Raw genomic sequence first — 19,394 nt, 5'->3', positions numbered from 1 at the left:
AGCTTAACACGCAAAGACTGGTGGGCGCCCCACTGTCCATTCAATGTCTTCTCTGTCTGTTCCGAATCGCTAGCATCCTTCTCCACTGCGTTGCCATGACTGGAATGTCTGTTCAATAACTATCTGCAGGAAATGACATCATTTGGGACATGTGCAAGGTAGAGCGTTGAGGTACTACAGGTGGATGGAATTAAGGTCCAAAGCCAGGGCTGAGTAGCGAATCCCTCTTCATATCAGAGAGGCCTTGGTTAATTTTGGAATTAAGGAAGTGCAGGAAGAATTGTACCTTAGATTACATTTTTAAAGCTAAATTTTACAAGATTTTAAATCATCAACCAGATTATATTAGTGTTTACGCTGACTGATCTAGGCAAAGGGACTTTATCAGCTGCTCAGTCATGTTCACTGAATTTTTCCTCAGGACAGGGCTCCCAGAGCAGTTTTCATATTACTAAGCAGCATTATTTGCTATCCTTAGTATGCTGAGGGCACTAGAGCAAACGAGATATCACTGTGGCAAGAAATTATTTATCTGCTCTGGTTCCTAAAGAGCCCGTCTTGCTATTGTACGAATGTACTCAATGGGTAGGATGACCCAAGATATAAAAGAAACTTTTCTTCTCTTACAAAGGCAGGAGAAGGTAATAATTTTCTGGTGGGGTTTGCAGCACAAGAGGTTTGCAAAAAATGGCACAAGAGGTTTGCAAAAATGAACTCACTGATGCAGCTGCCAGGAGACCTTCTCCCTTCAACTTCCTGCTGACTGTACAGACTCCCTGCTGGCAGTCTCACAATCCACAACACCATGTGTTGGTCAGATGCTCAGTGGCTATAAGTAATGAGCAGTAAGCTGCAGTCAGTGAAATCTACAGTGCGACTGTGGTTAACCTCCTTGAGACCATAATGAGCTGAAGCAGTAGCCCTTAGAAGGCTAAGAATGGGGCATTGTCCCTTGACACATTGCTTTCTCTGATCATGGGAGGATCTGTCAGTGCACCAAAGATGCATTACACAGATGCCAATACAGCATATTTTAATTTAGTGAATTTTATTTGATGTTCTGATGGCAGATCTTTGTCTCCACAGGACCTGACCTCTATTTTAAATGCCGAGCGCGGTACATGTTTTAAGTTTGTATGTGTCATCAGGGGCTCCTTCCAAAAATATTAGGGGTGACATTTTACTGTGCTGCAGACTGGTTGGGTCACCTTGCCACATTAAACTATCCCCTTTTAAATGTATCTGTCATGGTATTTTATACCTGATTTTATTTACAGTTATTTTCCTGTGCATATCATTGACTGTCATTTACGACTCTGCATATATAAAACTTCTACTTTACATTTTTGTTTATTATGCTATGTTAGTTGGAAATTTATTGTTGATTTAATAGATTTTAACCAAACTGTCTATTTCATGGAAGGGCACTGGTGACTTCACAGATTAGTGTTTTTTTCTTTTCTTTCTTCCTTTTTTTTAAAACAATATCTAATGCACAAGGCTTCATTTGGGATTAACATGCTTTCTGTTCTGGTTGAGAAAACATCACAAAGCTAGAACATTCACTGATAGCTTACCATTTCATTACCTACAAATAATCACCATATTTGTTAACTTTGAAGAAATTTCTTACCAGTCCTAATCTATGCAAGACTGCAGTTCAGCATAATTGTGAAAACTAATACACTGTTGCAAATGTAATTTGTTACAAGTGCCTATTCTGCAAACACAATTCAGCATTCTGTTTTCATGTTTTAAAACAGATTGCTTTGATTGTGGTTGTCACATGCAAATGGTATAGAATAAAGCCTTTCAGGAATAAAATAGATTATAGCACATGAACATGATATTACACTGACTAAATGAACATGCAAATACAAACTTTGACGTATGTGATTAGCTGGAATAGATTTAGTGGGACAAAGTGATAAAAAAGCTGCCCACTTTAATTTTTTATGTTGCTGCCTTACATCTGGCTACTGTCATAAGCATCTACCCGAATCAGCAATGGTTACATCGCCATGTCAAAATACTTTGTGCATATGCCATTTTTGAGTTTGTTCACGACTCAAATTCCTCCTAACAATTTTTTTCAGAGCGCAGTGTCACTGCTGTAGATTTTTTTACTAGGCCTATCAAGTCCTCATCTCCTTTCCCCACATAACTACAATCACATTGAATTTGCAGACAACCACAAAAATTTAATTTATCTGTGCAATGAGTGCAATCTGCTCTCGTAATGGAATTCTTGTTGCTTGAATTGGTCTAAGAATGTTCCAGTAAAAGTGATGACATAAATTTGTTGCTAGACATGGCATTATATGAAAACGCTTTGTTACCGTTTCAAAACCAGTCAGTGTAGTTTTTCATCCATTCCAAGATGATTTTTTTTTGGTACTGGATGTATCATTCAGCAATAAATGACTTGAGCTACTACAAACACAGATCTACTGGATAGCTTTTCAAGTATTTCCCTGAACCACTCTTACAGTGTCTTGCTTTAATATTCAAATGATCTGCAACACCTTTGAACTCTGCAAAGCACAAGTCAGTATTTTGCACTAACCCATCTTCATTCCTAATATGACATACCACTGCCCTCTTTCCACTTCCACATGGTGTCTGGATTCCTCTTTCGTACACTATACATGTGGTAATCGTACCCATTTCTCGGTGATGAACGGATTTTGTTAAATTATCAAAAAAAATCTCACCTATACTAAAATTTTCCATCTGAATCTTCACCTTTTCTGTAGTCCTTCTGCTGTTTTTACATGGAGAATTCATTGAATACAAATTTCTGTCTCCTAGTGAGACTGTTTTGAAGGTACATGGTATGGGTGGGCAACCAGCAGGCCGGATGTTTGTAAGACAGCACTTCCAAAATAACAATGTTCTCAATGCACAAATAACTAAACACTTGAAGACAGGGCAGGCATAAAATGAACGTACTCTCAAAAATGCATGTTTTGAGGCATAATTTGTTGGCAAGGAACGTCAAGAATGCGGTACTTCATGTTGGTGCATTATCCTATAAACAATACTATCATGGGTGCCACAGTTCTGACTTTATGCACTACGAGCGCTGATGGTGTGTCACGTGATGAGGCAGCCCACAAGCTTAAGTAATTACGCGAATCAGGCCCATGGGTCACCAATGGTTGTCCATGACTGGTACACAGTAACTGAAGTTTTACAACATTCTCTTCAGATTAATTTCACTATATTCATACATTAAATAGTTATATTTACTAGTTGCGACACACAGTTGCTCTTACTCTGTTCGCCTTTGTCCTCAAAATACATGTGGGAATTGCGCACCATGGACATCTTACAATTTTGGCAATTAGACAGACTCTTGATAAAGAACAAAGCAAAATAATAATATCAAAATCACTATGTGATCCACATGTCGAGCTGTGAGTGATAGCTGTTTCTGACGAGAAACAATGATGGCAACAATTCAAATTAACATATGTTAAAGATATTCAGAAACATGGCACTTGAGCAGAGGATAGTTGACAACACAAAAACAAATTCATTAAACAAAAAGCAGGAGATATAAATTCTTGATGGTGCACTTGCTATGCTAATTCACTACGAAAAATCTTAGCATTTCACAATAATCATGAAATCTTCACCTGGAAAGAACTTGAGATCCAAGGAGTAACAGATGCATTAGAGTCCACTGAGACCAGAAATTATGTTGGCACCAATGATGGAATGTCTCTCACAGTGCTTTGTTTCAGTTATTACTCATAATAATGTATAGCACATACTCTTATGAAGTCTCTCTCAGCCACGTAACCTCTTCCAGGTATTGTTTAGTGCAAATCCAGTACGTTCACTAAATTTCCACAGGCTCCTCGATGATCGAGTGCCAGCAGCCTGAAGTGTGGGCTTGAATATGTTTTTATTCCTAAGGCTGTGTTGGATAACAGCAGATTTTTCTAGATTTCTGTATATGGAGTACAGCTGACATTCATCACAAGTTACTGAGAGAGGGTTGAAGTAGACTGCCCCATGTAACTGGAATATTATAAATACCACAGCTCTTTAAAGCCTTGACTACCTTTTACAGGGAGCAACACCTCATTGACTTCCTTAGGCGACCAAAAGATGGTTTTAATCCTATGTTTGTTTAACATTCACTTGATGGGCTCCACAGAATTGGTTATCATGTGCCGATTTTGGTGTGTTGCTTGCTGCACTTTGGTGTTTTCCAGGGAGAGATGGCTTTATTTCATATGCGCAATAGCCATATTGTGTGATGACTGAGGCTGGGTGGTTAGAAAATCATCTTAGAGGTTACATAGACTGTATAACCTCTGTCTATATAGAAAACTGTGTAATCATTCAGGGAATGTGCCGAATAGAACCTGATTGTGAGAAATTCTTTATTGCACTTCTACATCAATAAAAGGTAACAGTTCAACGTGAGCATTACAAAAAAACAGTTCTTACACATTTGTACTGTGATAATCCTGTAGGAGGCTCTCATCAAAATTACATTAACTTACGACATTTTATAAGATAAAAACATAAGGGAACAACAAATTTTAGTGGCATTATAGGAGACAGTGGTTTACTATTAAATTTCTCAATTACTTATTCTACTGGTTTTAATTTGTCTTCCATAATACAAGTGTGGAGGGTATTATTAAATTTCAGTAGTTTAAAATTAACCAAAATTAACCAAAATAAATCAACATAATACATAACAAACTCACTCTTAAGCACACTATAAAAAGGATGTCTATATCACATACAGTCCTGCAAAACTGCTTTACAATCCTAGCCTCCTCAAGACAATGGTAATGTATTTTCACATTAACCAGTTAGCTACACTGCTCAACTTTAAAATACAAAAGTTTATAAATATTTCAACATGGGAAGTAGAATAAGAGCGTGACTTCATTCTTTCATTGGACCTCTCCAATTCATAATGGCAGTGAATGGTCCAGTATAAACAGAAAAATAAATGTTACATTACTTGTCTTCACATCCACAGCTACATGACAGTGTAATATAATGTTGACAATTATCAAACTGTAGTCTTTTGTGGTAGCTGCCAAATTCCATGTGGGACAAAGAGATTGTTGTATTTCAATCATCCAATTCGAGATCTAATTCAAGATCAATTATTTCAATTTCTTTCAATGTGTTCATAACTGTGTACCTTGAGAAAGCCATGTACAGTTTACGGAACCATACGTACTGGGACTTGTGTGCTGCCATTGCTGCCTGAAACAAAAAGAAACACTTTTAGAAAGTCCTCTCTCTCTCTCTCTCTCTCTCTCTCTCTCTCTCTCTCTCTCTCTGTGTGTGTGTGTGTGTGTGTGTGTGTGTGTGTGTGTGTGTGTGTGTGGGGGGGAGGGGGGGGGGGGGGGGGGGGGCACGCAGGCACACACGCAAGTCTCAGAAATAAAAAAAATGGACCCAAAGATACATGTCTTATACCTTGCACGCACAAAGATTTGGAAGTTGTGAAAACCTGCTTCCAGAGTAATGTACTTTAATTCATTGTCTCCCATTCAATTTATGCTTATACAATCTCTTTTTAGTGTGGCACAAACAGACACACTGTTTCTGTAACAAAGAGAGAGTTACAATACATAGAGATAATGAGACACATTACTTACAAGGGAATGGTCAGATGTGACATGCCAAAATTTGCCTGATTGCTTTGCCACTTTTAGTTAATGTCAGTTAAAATTCACAAGAGAGATTTCAACTGCCAGTTGCTGAAAAACAATTATGGAATGTGGGATTTTTGTCACAGTTTCCAAGCTTGAAACTCCCTATGGTACAGATTTGAATTCTTGTGCTATACAATGCAGCTTTCTCTCGTCACTGCTTCTATTGGCTTGTGATGCAAGTGTTGAACCAGCAACTGAAAGCATTGTAATATAATTAAATATCCATGGAGAAATAAAGAGTCATATTTAATTCATAAAGTTCCTTCTAAATTGGTGTGGAGTATACATACAGAAAGACAATGTTTGTAGCATGTCAACATTAATTTTATTTCTTGTAATCAACACAGAAATGTGACATATTGGTGCAGTATTACAAATTTATATCTTTTGTCCAGCATGAACATACAATTAAGTATGAAATTAGACAGCCATGCATGTCATGTCATAGACGGACAATCATTTTTTTTTTCCTGTGGGGAATGACATGCTGGTCATCTGGTATTACAGTATTTTTATAGGGATCTCTGAATTTGCAGACATTTGATTTTTCCACTATAATTTGGAATCATTTTGCTGCAAGTGCTAAACATTATCAGTCGGATTTTATTTAATGATAAATTTACACATTATCTATGACAATCCCAGGTAACGTCACTTTGTTTTCACTCAATACACTTTTGTGGAGTACTGTTCAACTTGTTTCACTATTGTGGTGTTGCCTTTCTATTGTATCCGCTCTAATTGGTGCCAACGCACAATAATTTCTGCTGAATAGCTATTCCAGCACAAATGCAAATACAGAAGTCTAAGTATATAACGTCTCATACACATTTATCTCCTTCCTGAACTTGCCCCAAATCTTATACATCCCGTGGACAACCAGCAGCCAGATTTCTGTTTCAGAATTTTGTCATTTACTATAGTTGGTTTCTAAATTAGTCCCCACTCTCTCCCTATTCAGCCATTTTATTCCATTTTATTTTGTCACAGACTATATCATAATAAAATCTTTGTGTTGCAGTTTGGGAATGTGTGTCTGTAGGGGTAGAGACAAACTGACTTTCGGTTGTTACTGTAATATTTATTACTGTTGACTGCAGCAGGCAAATTTAAATTCAAATATTGACAAAGTGATAAAAAATTTTCTTTACTGAATGTTCTCACTAACAGCACACAGATAACATCAATGATTATAATGCATTTAAGTACATACAGCCAAAATTTGTAATTGTTTTCATGAGGCCAGATACACGACATGTTTATATTGATAGCTGGAAAGGGATTAAACTTATATAGCACCAATCTTTAGATGTACCAAGGTAGCAGATGTTTTTTTAGTGTTTCAATGGTTTTTACATTGTATTCACTCTTTGGACTAGTGGAAATTCAAACTTGTTTTATTAGGTTACCCAATGCAATCAAAATGTTATATTTTTTGTTTTTCCTATGGGCATCTTCGGCATAAACTGACCATAAATTTTCAATATTTGATTTTTGCAGCCACAATGTCACGTAGGTCTTTTCGTGCGATTTACTGAAACCAGAATGCAAATGTTGACACAGTCAAACCTTTGTTCCTCTAACCAATATTTTCCATAAAATCATATCACTCCAACTGGACAACCAATCTGCCCTTTACTGTGAGCATTCATTCATCCTATAACTTAACAGCTCCAATGGTGAAAGTCCGTTGTTGTGAAGTGAAAGAGTTGAAAAATTTAATTACATCCCAAACCTCCCATGCAATGGATGTTTATACTTGTCTTTATAAACACAGGCCACTCCTAAATGAAAAGGGCATATACAGTCATCAGTAACTGAATTAAGCACACCTTCCTAATAATGTGTAGCACCTAGTTTCCTCTGATGATAAAGATGTCAGTTTATGTCATGTACTCCATGAGTCACATTAGGGAGACAGTATGATGGAGGACTATTCAACTGCAATCCACAATGGATGGAAAGCAGTTGGTGATCGGTCCAAGATACACTCTGTTCACGGAACATTATCCCAGATGCTTCAATAGGGTTGAAGTCAGGTAATCAGAGAGCCATCAAAGCACCTTCTTGTCTGTGATGTATTACTCAAACAAATTTTGGCACAATCTGTGAGCAAGATGGTGGTGGCCTGTCGTGCTGAAGGTTAAGATCACCTGCAAAGTTGGACAATAGTTACCTGTATAATTCACTGGTGAGAAGCAATGGCAGATGTATCAGGTGACCTGTTTCATCCTTTGTAACTCACTCACTCCCCCCCTCCCCAACACACCCAACATCTGCCAAGACAGTGTCCTGCCTGGTAAGCAAACTGCATCACTTTGTGTGATATTTGACACTCTAATACCCCCCCCCCCCCCCCCCCCCCCCCCCCCCCCCCCCCCCTGCTTCAATGTGTACCAGTGTACTGCAACTCATCAGCGCAGGGATTATTTCCCATGCTTTAAGCATTAAATGGCAGCGTTATGGTGCCCATATTAATCTCTGTGCACTGTGATTTTGATTTTCCCCAGACACAGATATACAAAGGGCCAATTTATTCTGTATCCCTTAATGCAGAGATGGGTCTTGATAGTATTACTGAGCTCTCCAGAGCATTGTGGCCTACTTATCTGCTGTTACAGTTCACATTAGTTGATAGCAACCCCTGTCACTGACTTTTGCTGCCCATGGAAGTTAATTCTCATGGTGTTAGTTTGCCCTGAATGCAATTCCTCATGGCACACCATTGATGAGGGATGAAAAGTAATAAGACCAGTGTCTGCTTTACCTTAAACTTGGGAGGCCTCCACATGTCTCTGACACCTTATGATACCATCATAGTCAAATGTCCTGACACAGTGCATCTCACTCATACTGTGTACTGCAGCCAGTAAAAGGCTTAGCGACAATCACACAACACACTGAACTATTCCACTAGCCGTAGAAGACAGAAAATTTTCGGTTGTGCTTGCAGATCATTGCACCACTGTTGCCAGAAATCATCAATGGAATTTATTTTCCAGATTACATATTGCATTGCAATATTGTTTTACTGTAATTAACAAAATTTAATTTATATAACAACCCAAACATTTTACTGATATGTAAATGTATCTTCTCTGTCCAGCACAGAGCATGAAAACACGAGAAAATATTTACTGACTGCCAATGGCAACTTCTGACTCTGTGTGATATTATTAACAGCTGTATTGTGACTAGGAGTCATCAAAAAGAAGTCTATCATAGCCCTGGCAAATGACAGTCCTTCCTTTCCAAAAGATTTGCATAGGATCAGAGCTGCTGGGCTATGTTCCTGCCTCTGGCAGATACACCACAGTTACAAATTATGCCTGTACAGTTCTTAATTGTTAAAGTCCTAAGGAACTAGTTCGGAAATTTCATGTTTATAAACTTTTTCACATTATCTAAGCTGTGGTGCTGAAACAGAAGATACCTACAAACTACTGCTTCTGTCACAACAGCAAACATTATGCCAGAGTATCTCTGTGTCCCTCAGTGTATGTAGTTGTTTATAACTAAAGAACTTGCAGTCTATACAAACTTTCTCCACATAAGACGGAAATGCATGGTTTTATCAAGTTTTCTTCAGGTATTTGCCTCCCACTAATCTTCCATTAGCAAACCACAATTCCTTCATTTATCATCACACTTTTGTAGCAGCCCACCACACTGATAAAGAGAAGAGCTAGTTGGCTAAAGATCTGAATTGGTCCGAAATATGTCAGTATTAGATAGCCAAAAAGTAAGTTTGACTTATGGTGCGGCAAGCAGTTATTAATGTATCTGTTACAGAGTGGAAATTTGATTCTGGGGAAAGTAGAAGAGACTTATAGTAAGACTAAACTTTCAACCATCCTCCAATAAAACAAATTGGGAGGTGGCTCTGAGGACTATGGGACTTAACTTCTAAGGTCATCAGTCCCCTAGAACTTAGAACTACTTAAACCTAACTAACCTAAGAACATCACACACATCCATGCCCAAGGCAGGATTCGAACCTGCGACCGTAGCGGCCGCGCGGCTCCAGACTGTAGCGCCTTTAACCGCTTCGCCACCACGGCCGGCCAAATTGGGAGGTGGTGTTGGTTCTACAAGATAGTGATCCAGGTTTGACCCATGATTCAGAACATGCTCTTGCATGGAAGGTTGATTTTAATGCAAATACTGCTGTAGCCCTAGTTTTATCTGGTTTGAGGCCTCTAAGAATGCACAGTTACATGTTGTGCTGTATATTCTTAAAGGTAAAAAAGCTGACGGCACCCTTTATGCCTTTGTAGGAGATGATAAAGATGTCTGGGCATAAAAAAATCAGACTGATCCATCCAGTACTTTTGTTACAGCTTTATACAAAGAAATAGCAGACAACAATATTAAAATGTATATATTTTTTTACCTTCAGAATTCTGCGCTCATTTGAAGGCAAAATATACCAATAGGTGGACAGAAAGAAGCTCAAAGGAACATCTAAGATCCAAGAATATTTCCGCACTACATTAATAGATTCCAAGGCGTACGCTCTGCAATCTGCAAAATTTATAAAATATACACATTAGAAAAAAAGAAGAATAAAAATAAGTAAATATTCTATATGGCACACCTTTTAATTTATTCTGTTACATGAAAACACACTTATTTACTCCTTTTCCACGTGTGTCATAACTACTCCACCCCCCCCCCCCCCTTTCCACACATTTTTATTTTATGGTTCACTCAGTTCAAAGTTCATAAAAGAAATGGAAATTTTTCATTGTTTAGTCCTATTCTCATTTCTCATCATGTTTCGTTAAAGTTACACTTACACTAAAAAACTTATGAGATGTATTTTAAAAAATATATTTACTGTATTGATATTAAAGCACTTGGACAGAATACACATATTACCAAATATGTGTGCAGGTCAAGCAAGGGAACAAATACTTACGGGACGGCCATAGACAATGTGGAAAGATTTACATCATTAAACAGCAACAAAATTATTAACACACAACATAACACATGATTAAAGAAGGTACAGAAGAAGAAATGCATGAAAATATGCATCCATTCTTCAAGCATTCGCATGGCACAATAGATATGCAAAATACAAATGAGAAAGCACTGCTTGCTATAATTCAGTTTGAATAGTTTGAACTACACATGGTAGCCTTTCAATTTCAGTTCTCTATGAAGCCCGTTTTACTGTTAGCTATTTGTTATTGTATTGTGCTTTGACTACCATGCTATATCATTGAGGAATTTTGTTTTATGGACGTTAGGCCACGTTACAAGGCATATTTCTTTGAGCCACAGTTCTTGCTGAAACAGTCTGATCATTGAAGAACTATCTTCAGGAGAAAAGGCTACTCTGACAAAGAGTAGGCCTAGATCTGGAGCTTCAAGTGAAAACAAACTAATTAAGGGAAAAGTTTTCCTCCCATTCAATTTCCACAGATTGAATCAGGAAAGTACTAACAAAACACAGTACTGACATAGTGTTTAAAACAAAAAGGCAGGTGTGGGAACATTTGAACACTGCAAAGGATCTAATTGCCACAGGAGCACACAGAGCCCCTTGACATGTGGTCAAATGCACAGAGGAACCACAAAAAGAAGCCTTCAGACCTGGCTTAATTAACAATACAGTGAGGTTGTCATCTGGGTAACAAAGATAAAGTGGCAGCAGCAAATCATTTGTTTACCGATGCTAGGGTTTTACCTATATCTGTATTTCTAAATGGTCAACACGGCTAAGGTGCACAGTCCCAGTTGCAGATTGCATAGCTAAGGGGTTCCAGGGCTAACAAAAACCCGATTTTCAATTTTTTCTAGTTATTGGCCGATTTTACAAGTTTAAAATGGTGCCATAATCTACTCATTAAGAGATATAATCTTATGTTAAAAATGTAACACGTACAACATATGTTACAATCAGAAACTACATACATGTCTTGAGACAATTATCTCACTGCAAGCAAATATTCAGAGTATATACACTCAGCATTTCAGAATGAGAGCATTTAGTGATTTGCAACAAACTTTTCACATAATTTCAAACCTTTACAAAACTTTTTCTCATCACCCACCCTTCCCTCCCGCAAAATGATGAAAGGAAAAATGTTTATCACTTACTACATTTTTGCTGTTCATGCAGTAAAACTGCCACATCAGGCATCCTGTTTTAATTTATTACTTCGCTACTACTAACTCTATTTACAAGCAGTATCCACATATACCACTAACATACCTGCAAAATTATGTAATTGTATAGCACATAATTCAGGAGATATGGCAAACACTGAAATGCGTGAAAAACTAGCATTCACTTAAAACAGAGTGTAAATTACCCCATACTGTACTCATGCAGTGTCGATACTGAGAACACTTACCAAGTTCCAACCATCTTTAAAAATAATTTCAAAGCTATTTTAAACAATTTCTCACTTACATGCTTGACGTCAAACTGGTTTGCTGTGACTCACTATGTATTCCTTTCCTGTTCCAACCTCTTCCTCTCAGAGTAGCACTTTCAACCTATGTCCTGAATTATTCGCTGGATGTACTCAATCTGTCTTCCTCTACAGTTTCTGCCCTCTACAGCTCCCTCTATTACCATGGAAGTCATTCCCCAATGTCTTAATAGATGTCCTGTCATCCTGCCCTCCTCCTTGTCAGTGTTTTCCACATATTCCTTTCCTCTCCAATTCTGTGCAGAACTACTTCATTTCTTACCTTATCAATCCACGTAATTTCAACATTCGTCTGTAGCACTACAGCTCATATGCTTCAGCTCTCTTCTGTTCTTGTTTTCCCATTATCCATGTTTCACTACCACACAATGCTGTGCTCCAAACATATATTCTTAGAAATTTCTTCCTCATGTTAGATACTAGTATACTTCTCTTTGCCTAGAACACCCTTTTTGCCAGTGTTAGTCTGCTTTTGATATCCTCCTTGCTCCATCTGTCATTAGTTATTTTGTTGCCTAGGTAGCAGAATTCCTTAACTTCATCACCACCAATTCTGATGTTAAGTTTCTTTCTGCTACTTCTCATTACTTTTGTCTTTCTTCGATTTACTCCGAATCCATATTCTGAACTCATTACACTCTTCATTCTATTCAGCATATCACATAATTATTCTTCACTTTCACTCAGGATAGCAATGTCATCAGCGTATTGTATCATTGATATCCTTTCACCCTGAATTATAATTCTATTTATGAACTTTTCTTTTATTTCCATCATTGATTGTTCGATGTACAGATTGAACAGTAATGAGTGAAAGACTGTCATACACCCTTTTTAATCCAAGCAATTTGTTCTTGGTCATCCACTCTTATTATTCCCTCTTGGCTCTTGTACATATTATACACTACTGGCCATTAAAATTGCTACACCAAGAAGAAATGCAGATAATAAACAGGTATTCATTGGACAAATATATTATACTAGAACTGACATGTGATTACATTTTCACGCAATTTGGGCGCATAGATCCTGAGAAATAAGTACCCAGAACAACCACCTCTGGCCATAATAACGGCCTTGATACGCCTAGGTGTTGAGTCAAACAGAGCTTGGATGGCTTGTACAGGTACAGCTGCCCATGCAGCTTCAACACAATGCCACAGTTCATCAAGAGTAGTGACTGGCATTTTGTGACGAGCCAGTTGCTCGGCCACCATTGACCAGACGTTTTCAATTGGTGAGAGATCTGGAGAATGTGCTGGCCAGGGCAGCAGTCGAACATTTTCTGTATCCAGAAAGGCCCATACAGGACCTGCAACATGCATTCATGCATTATCCTGCTGAAATGTAGGGTTTTGCAGGGATCGAATGAAGGGTAGAGCCACGGGTCGTAACACATCTGAAATGTAACGTCCACTGTTCAAAGTGCCGTCAATGCGAACAAGAGGTAACCGAGACGTGTAACCAATGGCACCCAATACCATCATGCCGGGTGATACGCCAGTATGGCGATGATGAATACACTTCCAATGTGCGTTCAGCGCGATGTCGCCAAACACGGATGCGACCATCATGACGCTGTAAACAAAACCTGGATTCATCCGAAAAAATGACATTTTGCCATTCGTACACCCAGGTTCGTCATTCAGTACACCATCACAGGCACTCGTGTCTGTGATGCAGCGTTAAGGGTAACCGCAGCCATGGTCTCCGAGCTGATAGTCGATGCTGCTACAAATGTCATCGAACTGTTTGTGCAGATGGTTGTCGTCTTGCAAACGTCTTCATCTGTTGACTCAGGGATCGAGACGTGGCTGCACGATCCGTTACAGCCATGCGGATAAGATGCCTGTCATCTCGAGTGCTAGTGACACGAGGCCGTTGGGATCCAGCACGGCGTTCCGTATTACCCTCCTGAACCCACCGATTCCATATTCTGCTAACAGTCAGTCACTGGAACCCGACCAAAGCGAGCAGCAATGTCGTGATATGATAAACCGCAATCACAATAGGCTACAATCTGACCTTTAACAAAGTCGGAAATGTGATTGTACGCATTTCTCCTCCTTACACGAGGCATCACAACGTTTCACCAGGCAACGCCGTCAACTGCTGTTTGTGTATGAGAAATCGGTTGGAAACTTTCCTCATGTCAGCATGTTGTAGGTGTCGCCACTGGCGCCAAACTTGTGTAAATGCTCTGAAAAGCTAATCATTTGCATATCACAGCGTCTTCTTCCTGTTGGTTAAATTTTGCGTCTGTAGCATGTCATCTTCGTGGTGTAGCAATTTTAATGGTCAGTAGTGTACTACCTATTTCTTCCTATAGCTTACCCCTATTTTCTCAGAATTTTGAACATATTGCACCACTTTATATTGTCAAACTTTTTCCAGGTCGACAAAGCATATGAATATGTCTCGATATTTCTTTATTCTTGCTCCCATTATCAACCACAATGTCAGAATTGCCTCTCTGACGCCAAACTGATCATCATCTAACCCATCCTCAATTTACTTTTCCATTCTTCTGTATATTATCCTTGTCAGCAACTTGGATGCAGCAACTATTGAGCTGATTGTGCGATAATTCTTCCACTTGTCAGCTCTTGCAGTCTTCAGAATTGGGTGGACGATATTTTTCTGAAAGTCAGATGGTATGTCACCAGACTCATACATTCTACCCATCAATGTGAATAGTCATTTTGTTGCCACTTCCCCGAATGATTTTAGAAATTCTGATGGAATGCTATCTATCCCTTCTGCTTTATTTGGTCTTAAGCCCTTCAAAGCTCTCTTAAATTCCGATTCTAATACTAGATTCCCTATCTCTTCTAAATTCACTCCTGTTTCTTCTTCTATCACTTCAGACCAATCTTCCCCCTCATAGAGGCCTTCAATGTGCTCTTTCCACTTATCTGCTCTCTCCTGCACTTCCTACTTACTTCATTTTTCAGTGACTTGTATTTCCGTACTCCTGATTTTCACAGAACATTTTTGTACTTACTTCTTTCATCGATCAGCTGAAGTATTTCTTCTGTTACCCATGGTTTCTTTGCAATAACCTTCTTTGTAACTATGTTTTTCTTACCAACTTCTGTGACTACTCTTTTTAGAGATGTCCATTCCTCTTCAACTGTACTGCCTACTGCACTTCTCCTTATTGCTGTATTCACAGCCTTAGAGAGCTTCCAGCGTGTCTCTCCATTCCTTAGTACTTCTGTATCCTACATCTTTGCTAATTGATTCTTCCTGATTAATCTCTTAAACTTCAACCTACTCTTCATCACTATTAAATTGTGGTGAGTCTTCATCTGCTCCTGGGTAAGTCTAACAATCCAGTATCTGATTTCAGAATTTTTGTCTGACCTTGATGTAATCTTTCGATATCACCCAGCCTTTTCCAAGTATACCTCCTCCTCTTGTGATTCTTGAACTGAGTATTGCCATTACCAGCTGAAATTTAGTACGGAACTCAATCTTTCTCCCCTCTAATTCCTCATCCCAAACCCACATTCTCCTGTAACCTTTTCTTCTACTCCTTCCCCTACAACTGCATTCCAGGCCCCCATCATTATTAGATTTTCATGTCATTTTACTATTGTATTACCTTTTCAATAACCTCATATACTTTCTCTCTCTCTCAATCTTCAGCTTGTGATATCAGTATGCTTACCTGTACTATCATTGTCAGTGTTGGTTTGCTGTCGATTCTGATCACAACAGCCCTATCACTGTAATGTTCACAATAACTTGTTCTCTGCCTTACCTTCCTATTCATAAAGAATAATACCCACATTAAACCATTTTCTGCTACTGCTGATATTACCCTATTCTCATCCGACCAGAAATCCCTGTTTTCTTTCCATTTCACTTCACTGACCCCTACTGTATCTAGACTGAGCCTTTGCATTTCCCTTTTCAGATTGTATAGCTTCCCTACAGCATTCAAGCTTCTGACATTCCAGACCCCGACTCATAGAAAGTTTTCCTTCCATTGATTATTCAGTCTTTTTCTCATGGTCACCTCCTCCCCGGCAGTCCCCTCCCAGAGATACGAATGAGGGGACTATTCCAGAATCTTTTGCCAATGAAGAGATCATGACACTTTTTCAATTACAGGACACATGTCCTATGGATACATGTTATGTATGTTTAATGCAGTGGTTTCTGTTCTTTCTGCGTCCTCATGCTGTTGATGTTTGCCAATTATTTTACTTTTAATGGCAGTTTCCCACCCCAAGGACATGAGTGTACCCTGAAACTCTGTTTGCTCCTTCGCCCCCTTCAACAAGGCCATTGGCAGAATGAGGGTGACTCCTTATGCTGAAAGTTGTGATTTAAACGAGTATTTCGCTCTCATAAAAGTATATGGCCGAATGAGTCACCATGCAGGAATTGTGAAATGAACCATGTCGTCCAGGACCGGATGCCACAAATGGCGGAGATTCACCACGAGAGAGAGAAACGCACAGGTGTCTGTTGTCTATTGGGGCCTAAGTGCTGTAGTGTACAAGTGAGAAAGACGAGAACTTACATCATAGGGAAACACAGTAGAATCCGTTTGTGGCCAAGGAGGTGTAGCAGTGTTAAATATGGCAGACCTAAGATTGGCCATAAAGGGAAACATTTATGAAAACTATTTAATTCTGTAGTAATGGAGGGAATCAAGCCACAGTAATTTTAATTTGCTATCCTCCATAAAATGTCATGGTGATCCTAATAAAACTTTAGTATTGATTGTATCTATAATAGTTTACAATTTACTGTTAAAGTGAAATTCACAAGTTTGTAACAAAGATCTCAGAGCTAAAATCTGAACGCTTTAGTTGATCTTAATGATCGACAGTTCATATATAAGCGCATCATTAAAATGACAAATGTTGTAAATATCAACTCTGTAACTTCGTTTAGTTAAAAGATATAGTAAATTTAAATTATCAGTATTTTCAGTTAAGCATGAGATCATCATTTCCTCCACACAAAACACACTGAACGATGACAGCAAGACACCTTACTGAATCATTAGGTAATGGAATATTTGTTGTGAAGTTTAGTGCATAATACTTACTTTTGTTCTTGATCTATTTATCAGAAAGCACATTGGTGCGGAGCTACTGGCCATGGCATTCAAGGTTAAGAAGGAAATTCTATTGGTTTTATGTAAAAGAATTTTACATTTATTATGTAATGGATATTATTGTTACTTTATTTAGAACGTGAAAGTGGTCAAGCTTTGATTATTTAAATATGCTAAAACGTAAAGTAGTGTAGAGTAAGCTGTAGCCAATCAGATGGACAGCTTCAGGAAAGGGAACTGCACTAGTCAGTTGAGCAAAGATGTTCGGTGTGTGGGAAATGAAGTCGGATACAGACAGTGGGCAGTTCTGGTCTAGACACCAAAGGGCGAGTGCTGGTAGAGACGCGAACATGAACAGTCGGTCTTTAGGCAGCTAGGAAGTGAAACGACTTTGAAAATTTCACATTGTGTGGTATCGTGGGTCTTAGTCTCTGAGCGGTGAGCAGCCACGTGCCTGGCGTAAACTCTAACTTTTCATGTAGTTAATAATGTGGAGTAATGAACTTGCAATTCATGAGGAGATTGTGAATGATCGAACTGTGTCAAATGGATATGGGCTCGAGTTTAACAGTAATTCTAAATACGACCACTTTCGCTATTAGTTTGCTGTCTGAATAAACATTATTCTAACCAATTCGCAACTGTGTGGCCTACATCATTTATGAACCGTTAATTTAGTTCCCAAAGTTTTGTATGTTATATTAACTTTGTATTTCGCAAACTTGCCATCAGCCAGGCAATTTAACCAAAGGGTCACAAATGTCTGATGTAGGGTGTGTAATGCAACACGTGCGGTTCAACCCCTAGATGAGTTTGGGGCATGACATTTCCACAATGATGAACCACATGTGAGCCCAAACATCTTTGTTACGTTAGCTCGCAAAGTCTTGGGCCGCCAATAGAGTTGGTATGTAACATGACTGCTTTTGTTGGTGAACCTGCCTCTGACAGGAGAAGATATGTGTTGGAACTGGAGAAGGATGTGTTGGATGCATGTATCATACAGGCCCTGCATCTGGGTCTTCCACAAGAGCATGTCCTATGTTGCAAGGCATTGGGAGTACAAATGGCATTGGGATGGAATAAGATACTTTGTAGATTGTGTGAGTGGTGAAATACCACTTGGGAAGGGGGTGAGGACTGTTTATATGATGTAGGATGTTTCTCATTTCTGGGCATAAATCCTCATATTATAAAATGCCTGCAACATATCCTTCGCCAGGATTTCTGCCTGGAAATGAGGAACGTTCTATATCCTACAAACAGTGCTCACCCCTTCCAAAATGGTATTTCACTGCCCACCCAATCCAAAAAGTATCTTATTCCATCATTAAGCCACACCTACTGCCAGTCCCTTGCCACATAGGTAATCCCCCTATGGAAGACCCAGGTGCAGGAACTGTCTGATACAGCCCTCCCCACCCTCTCCCCATCCTACATATCTGCTCCAGTCCCAACACAGGCATATCTTTTCCTATCAGAGACAGCAGGGTGTAATGGGACACCATCCTCTAACACTACCTTTTTTTTATATAGAAATAACCGATACCATGTATACTATCACTTCTTGTAAAGGTGAACATTATATCAGCTGTTTAACTGAATGAACTTCATATGATTTTGTATACGATGTGTTATGTTTCGGGCTAAAATATGTAAAAAGAAATCAATTTGTTAGTACTCTGCATGTAGAGTTAAAATTACTCTTCTTTTAGAAATATCTGAAATTACGAAATATCTGGCATACTTAAAATTCCTATTATTGATTGCACAATCTAACATTAATTATTAAATCTATTTCTGGATTCATTTATAAAATAATGATATAATGTGGTAAAGATTCTTCTTCTGTCAAGAAAGTTTGTAAACTCTTTTGCTTTGTAAATTCTTTGGAATATTGTTGAGTACCGCAGAATGTGGGTAGTAGAGGGCATGCCTCTGATGGAACCACGACGTGTAGCCAGGCAAATGGAGATACAGAATAAGGATCCTTTTTGAGCTCTGTCAGATGCTGATAATGAGTGTGTGGCATCTCCGGGTCCTTCATCGTGATCACTCAACATTTGAAGCTATTCACGCCCAGTAAATAGGGTGATTCTGTGACAGTGTCACAAACTTTCAGGGACGTAGGGTAAATGCACCAATTTGAGGTAAGGGACCCTGGTCTGGAAA

The 19,394-nt window shown here is 38.8% G+C and overlaps 1 protein-coding gene across 1 annotated transcript in view; it reads right to left on the bottom strand.

Annotated features, from left to right (window-relative positions):
- Positions 1-4,383: 4,383 nt before the first annotated feature.
- Positions 4,384-19,394, bottom strand: part of LOC124711670 (N-acetylglucosaminyl-phosphatidylinositol de-N-acetylase) — a 114,727-nt gene continuing 99,716 nt past the window's right edge. The window contains exons 5-6 of the mRNA XM_047241862.1: positions 10,093-10,223; positions 4,384-5,244 (exon numbers count right to left, since the gene is read on the bottom strand). Coding sequence (XP_047097818.1) covers positions 5,107-5,244; positions 10,093-10,223 — 269 coding nt within the window. The 3' untranslated portion in view covers positions 4,384-5,106. The remainder of the gene's footprint in view (positions 5,245-10,092; positions 10,224-19,394) is intronic.

Source organism: Schistocerca piceifrons, chromosome 8 (genome assembly GCF_021461385.2).
Source record: "Schistocerca piceifrons isolate TAMUIC-IGC-003096 chromosome 8, iqSchPice1.1, whole genome shotgun sequence".
Taxonomy (NCBI): Eukaryota; Metazoa; Arthropoda; class Insecta; order Orthoptera; family Acrididae; genus Schistocerca; species Schistocerca piceifrons.
Note: the sequence above shows the minus strand (reverse complement) of the source record. Positions and strands in the feature narration are given on the sequence as shown.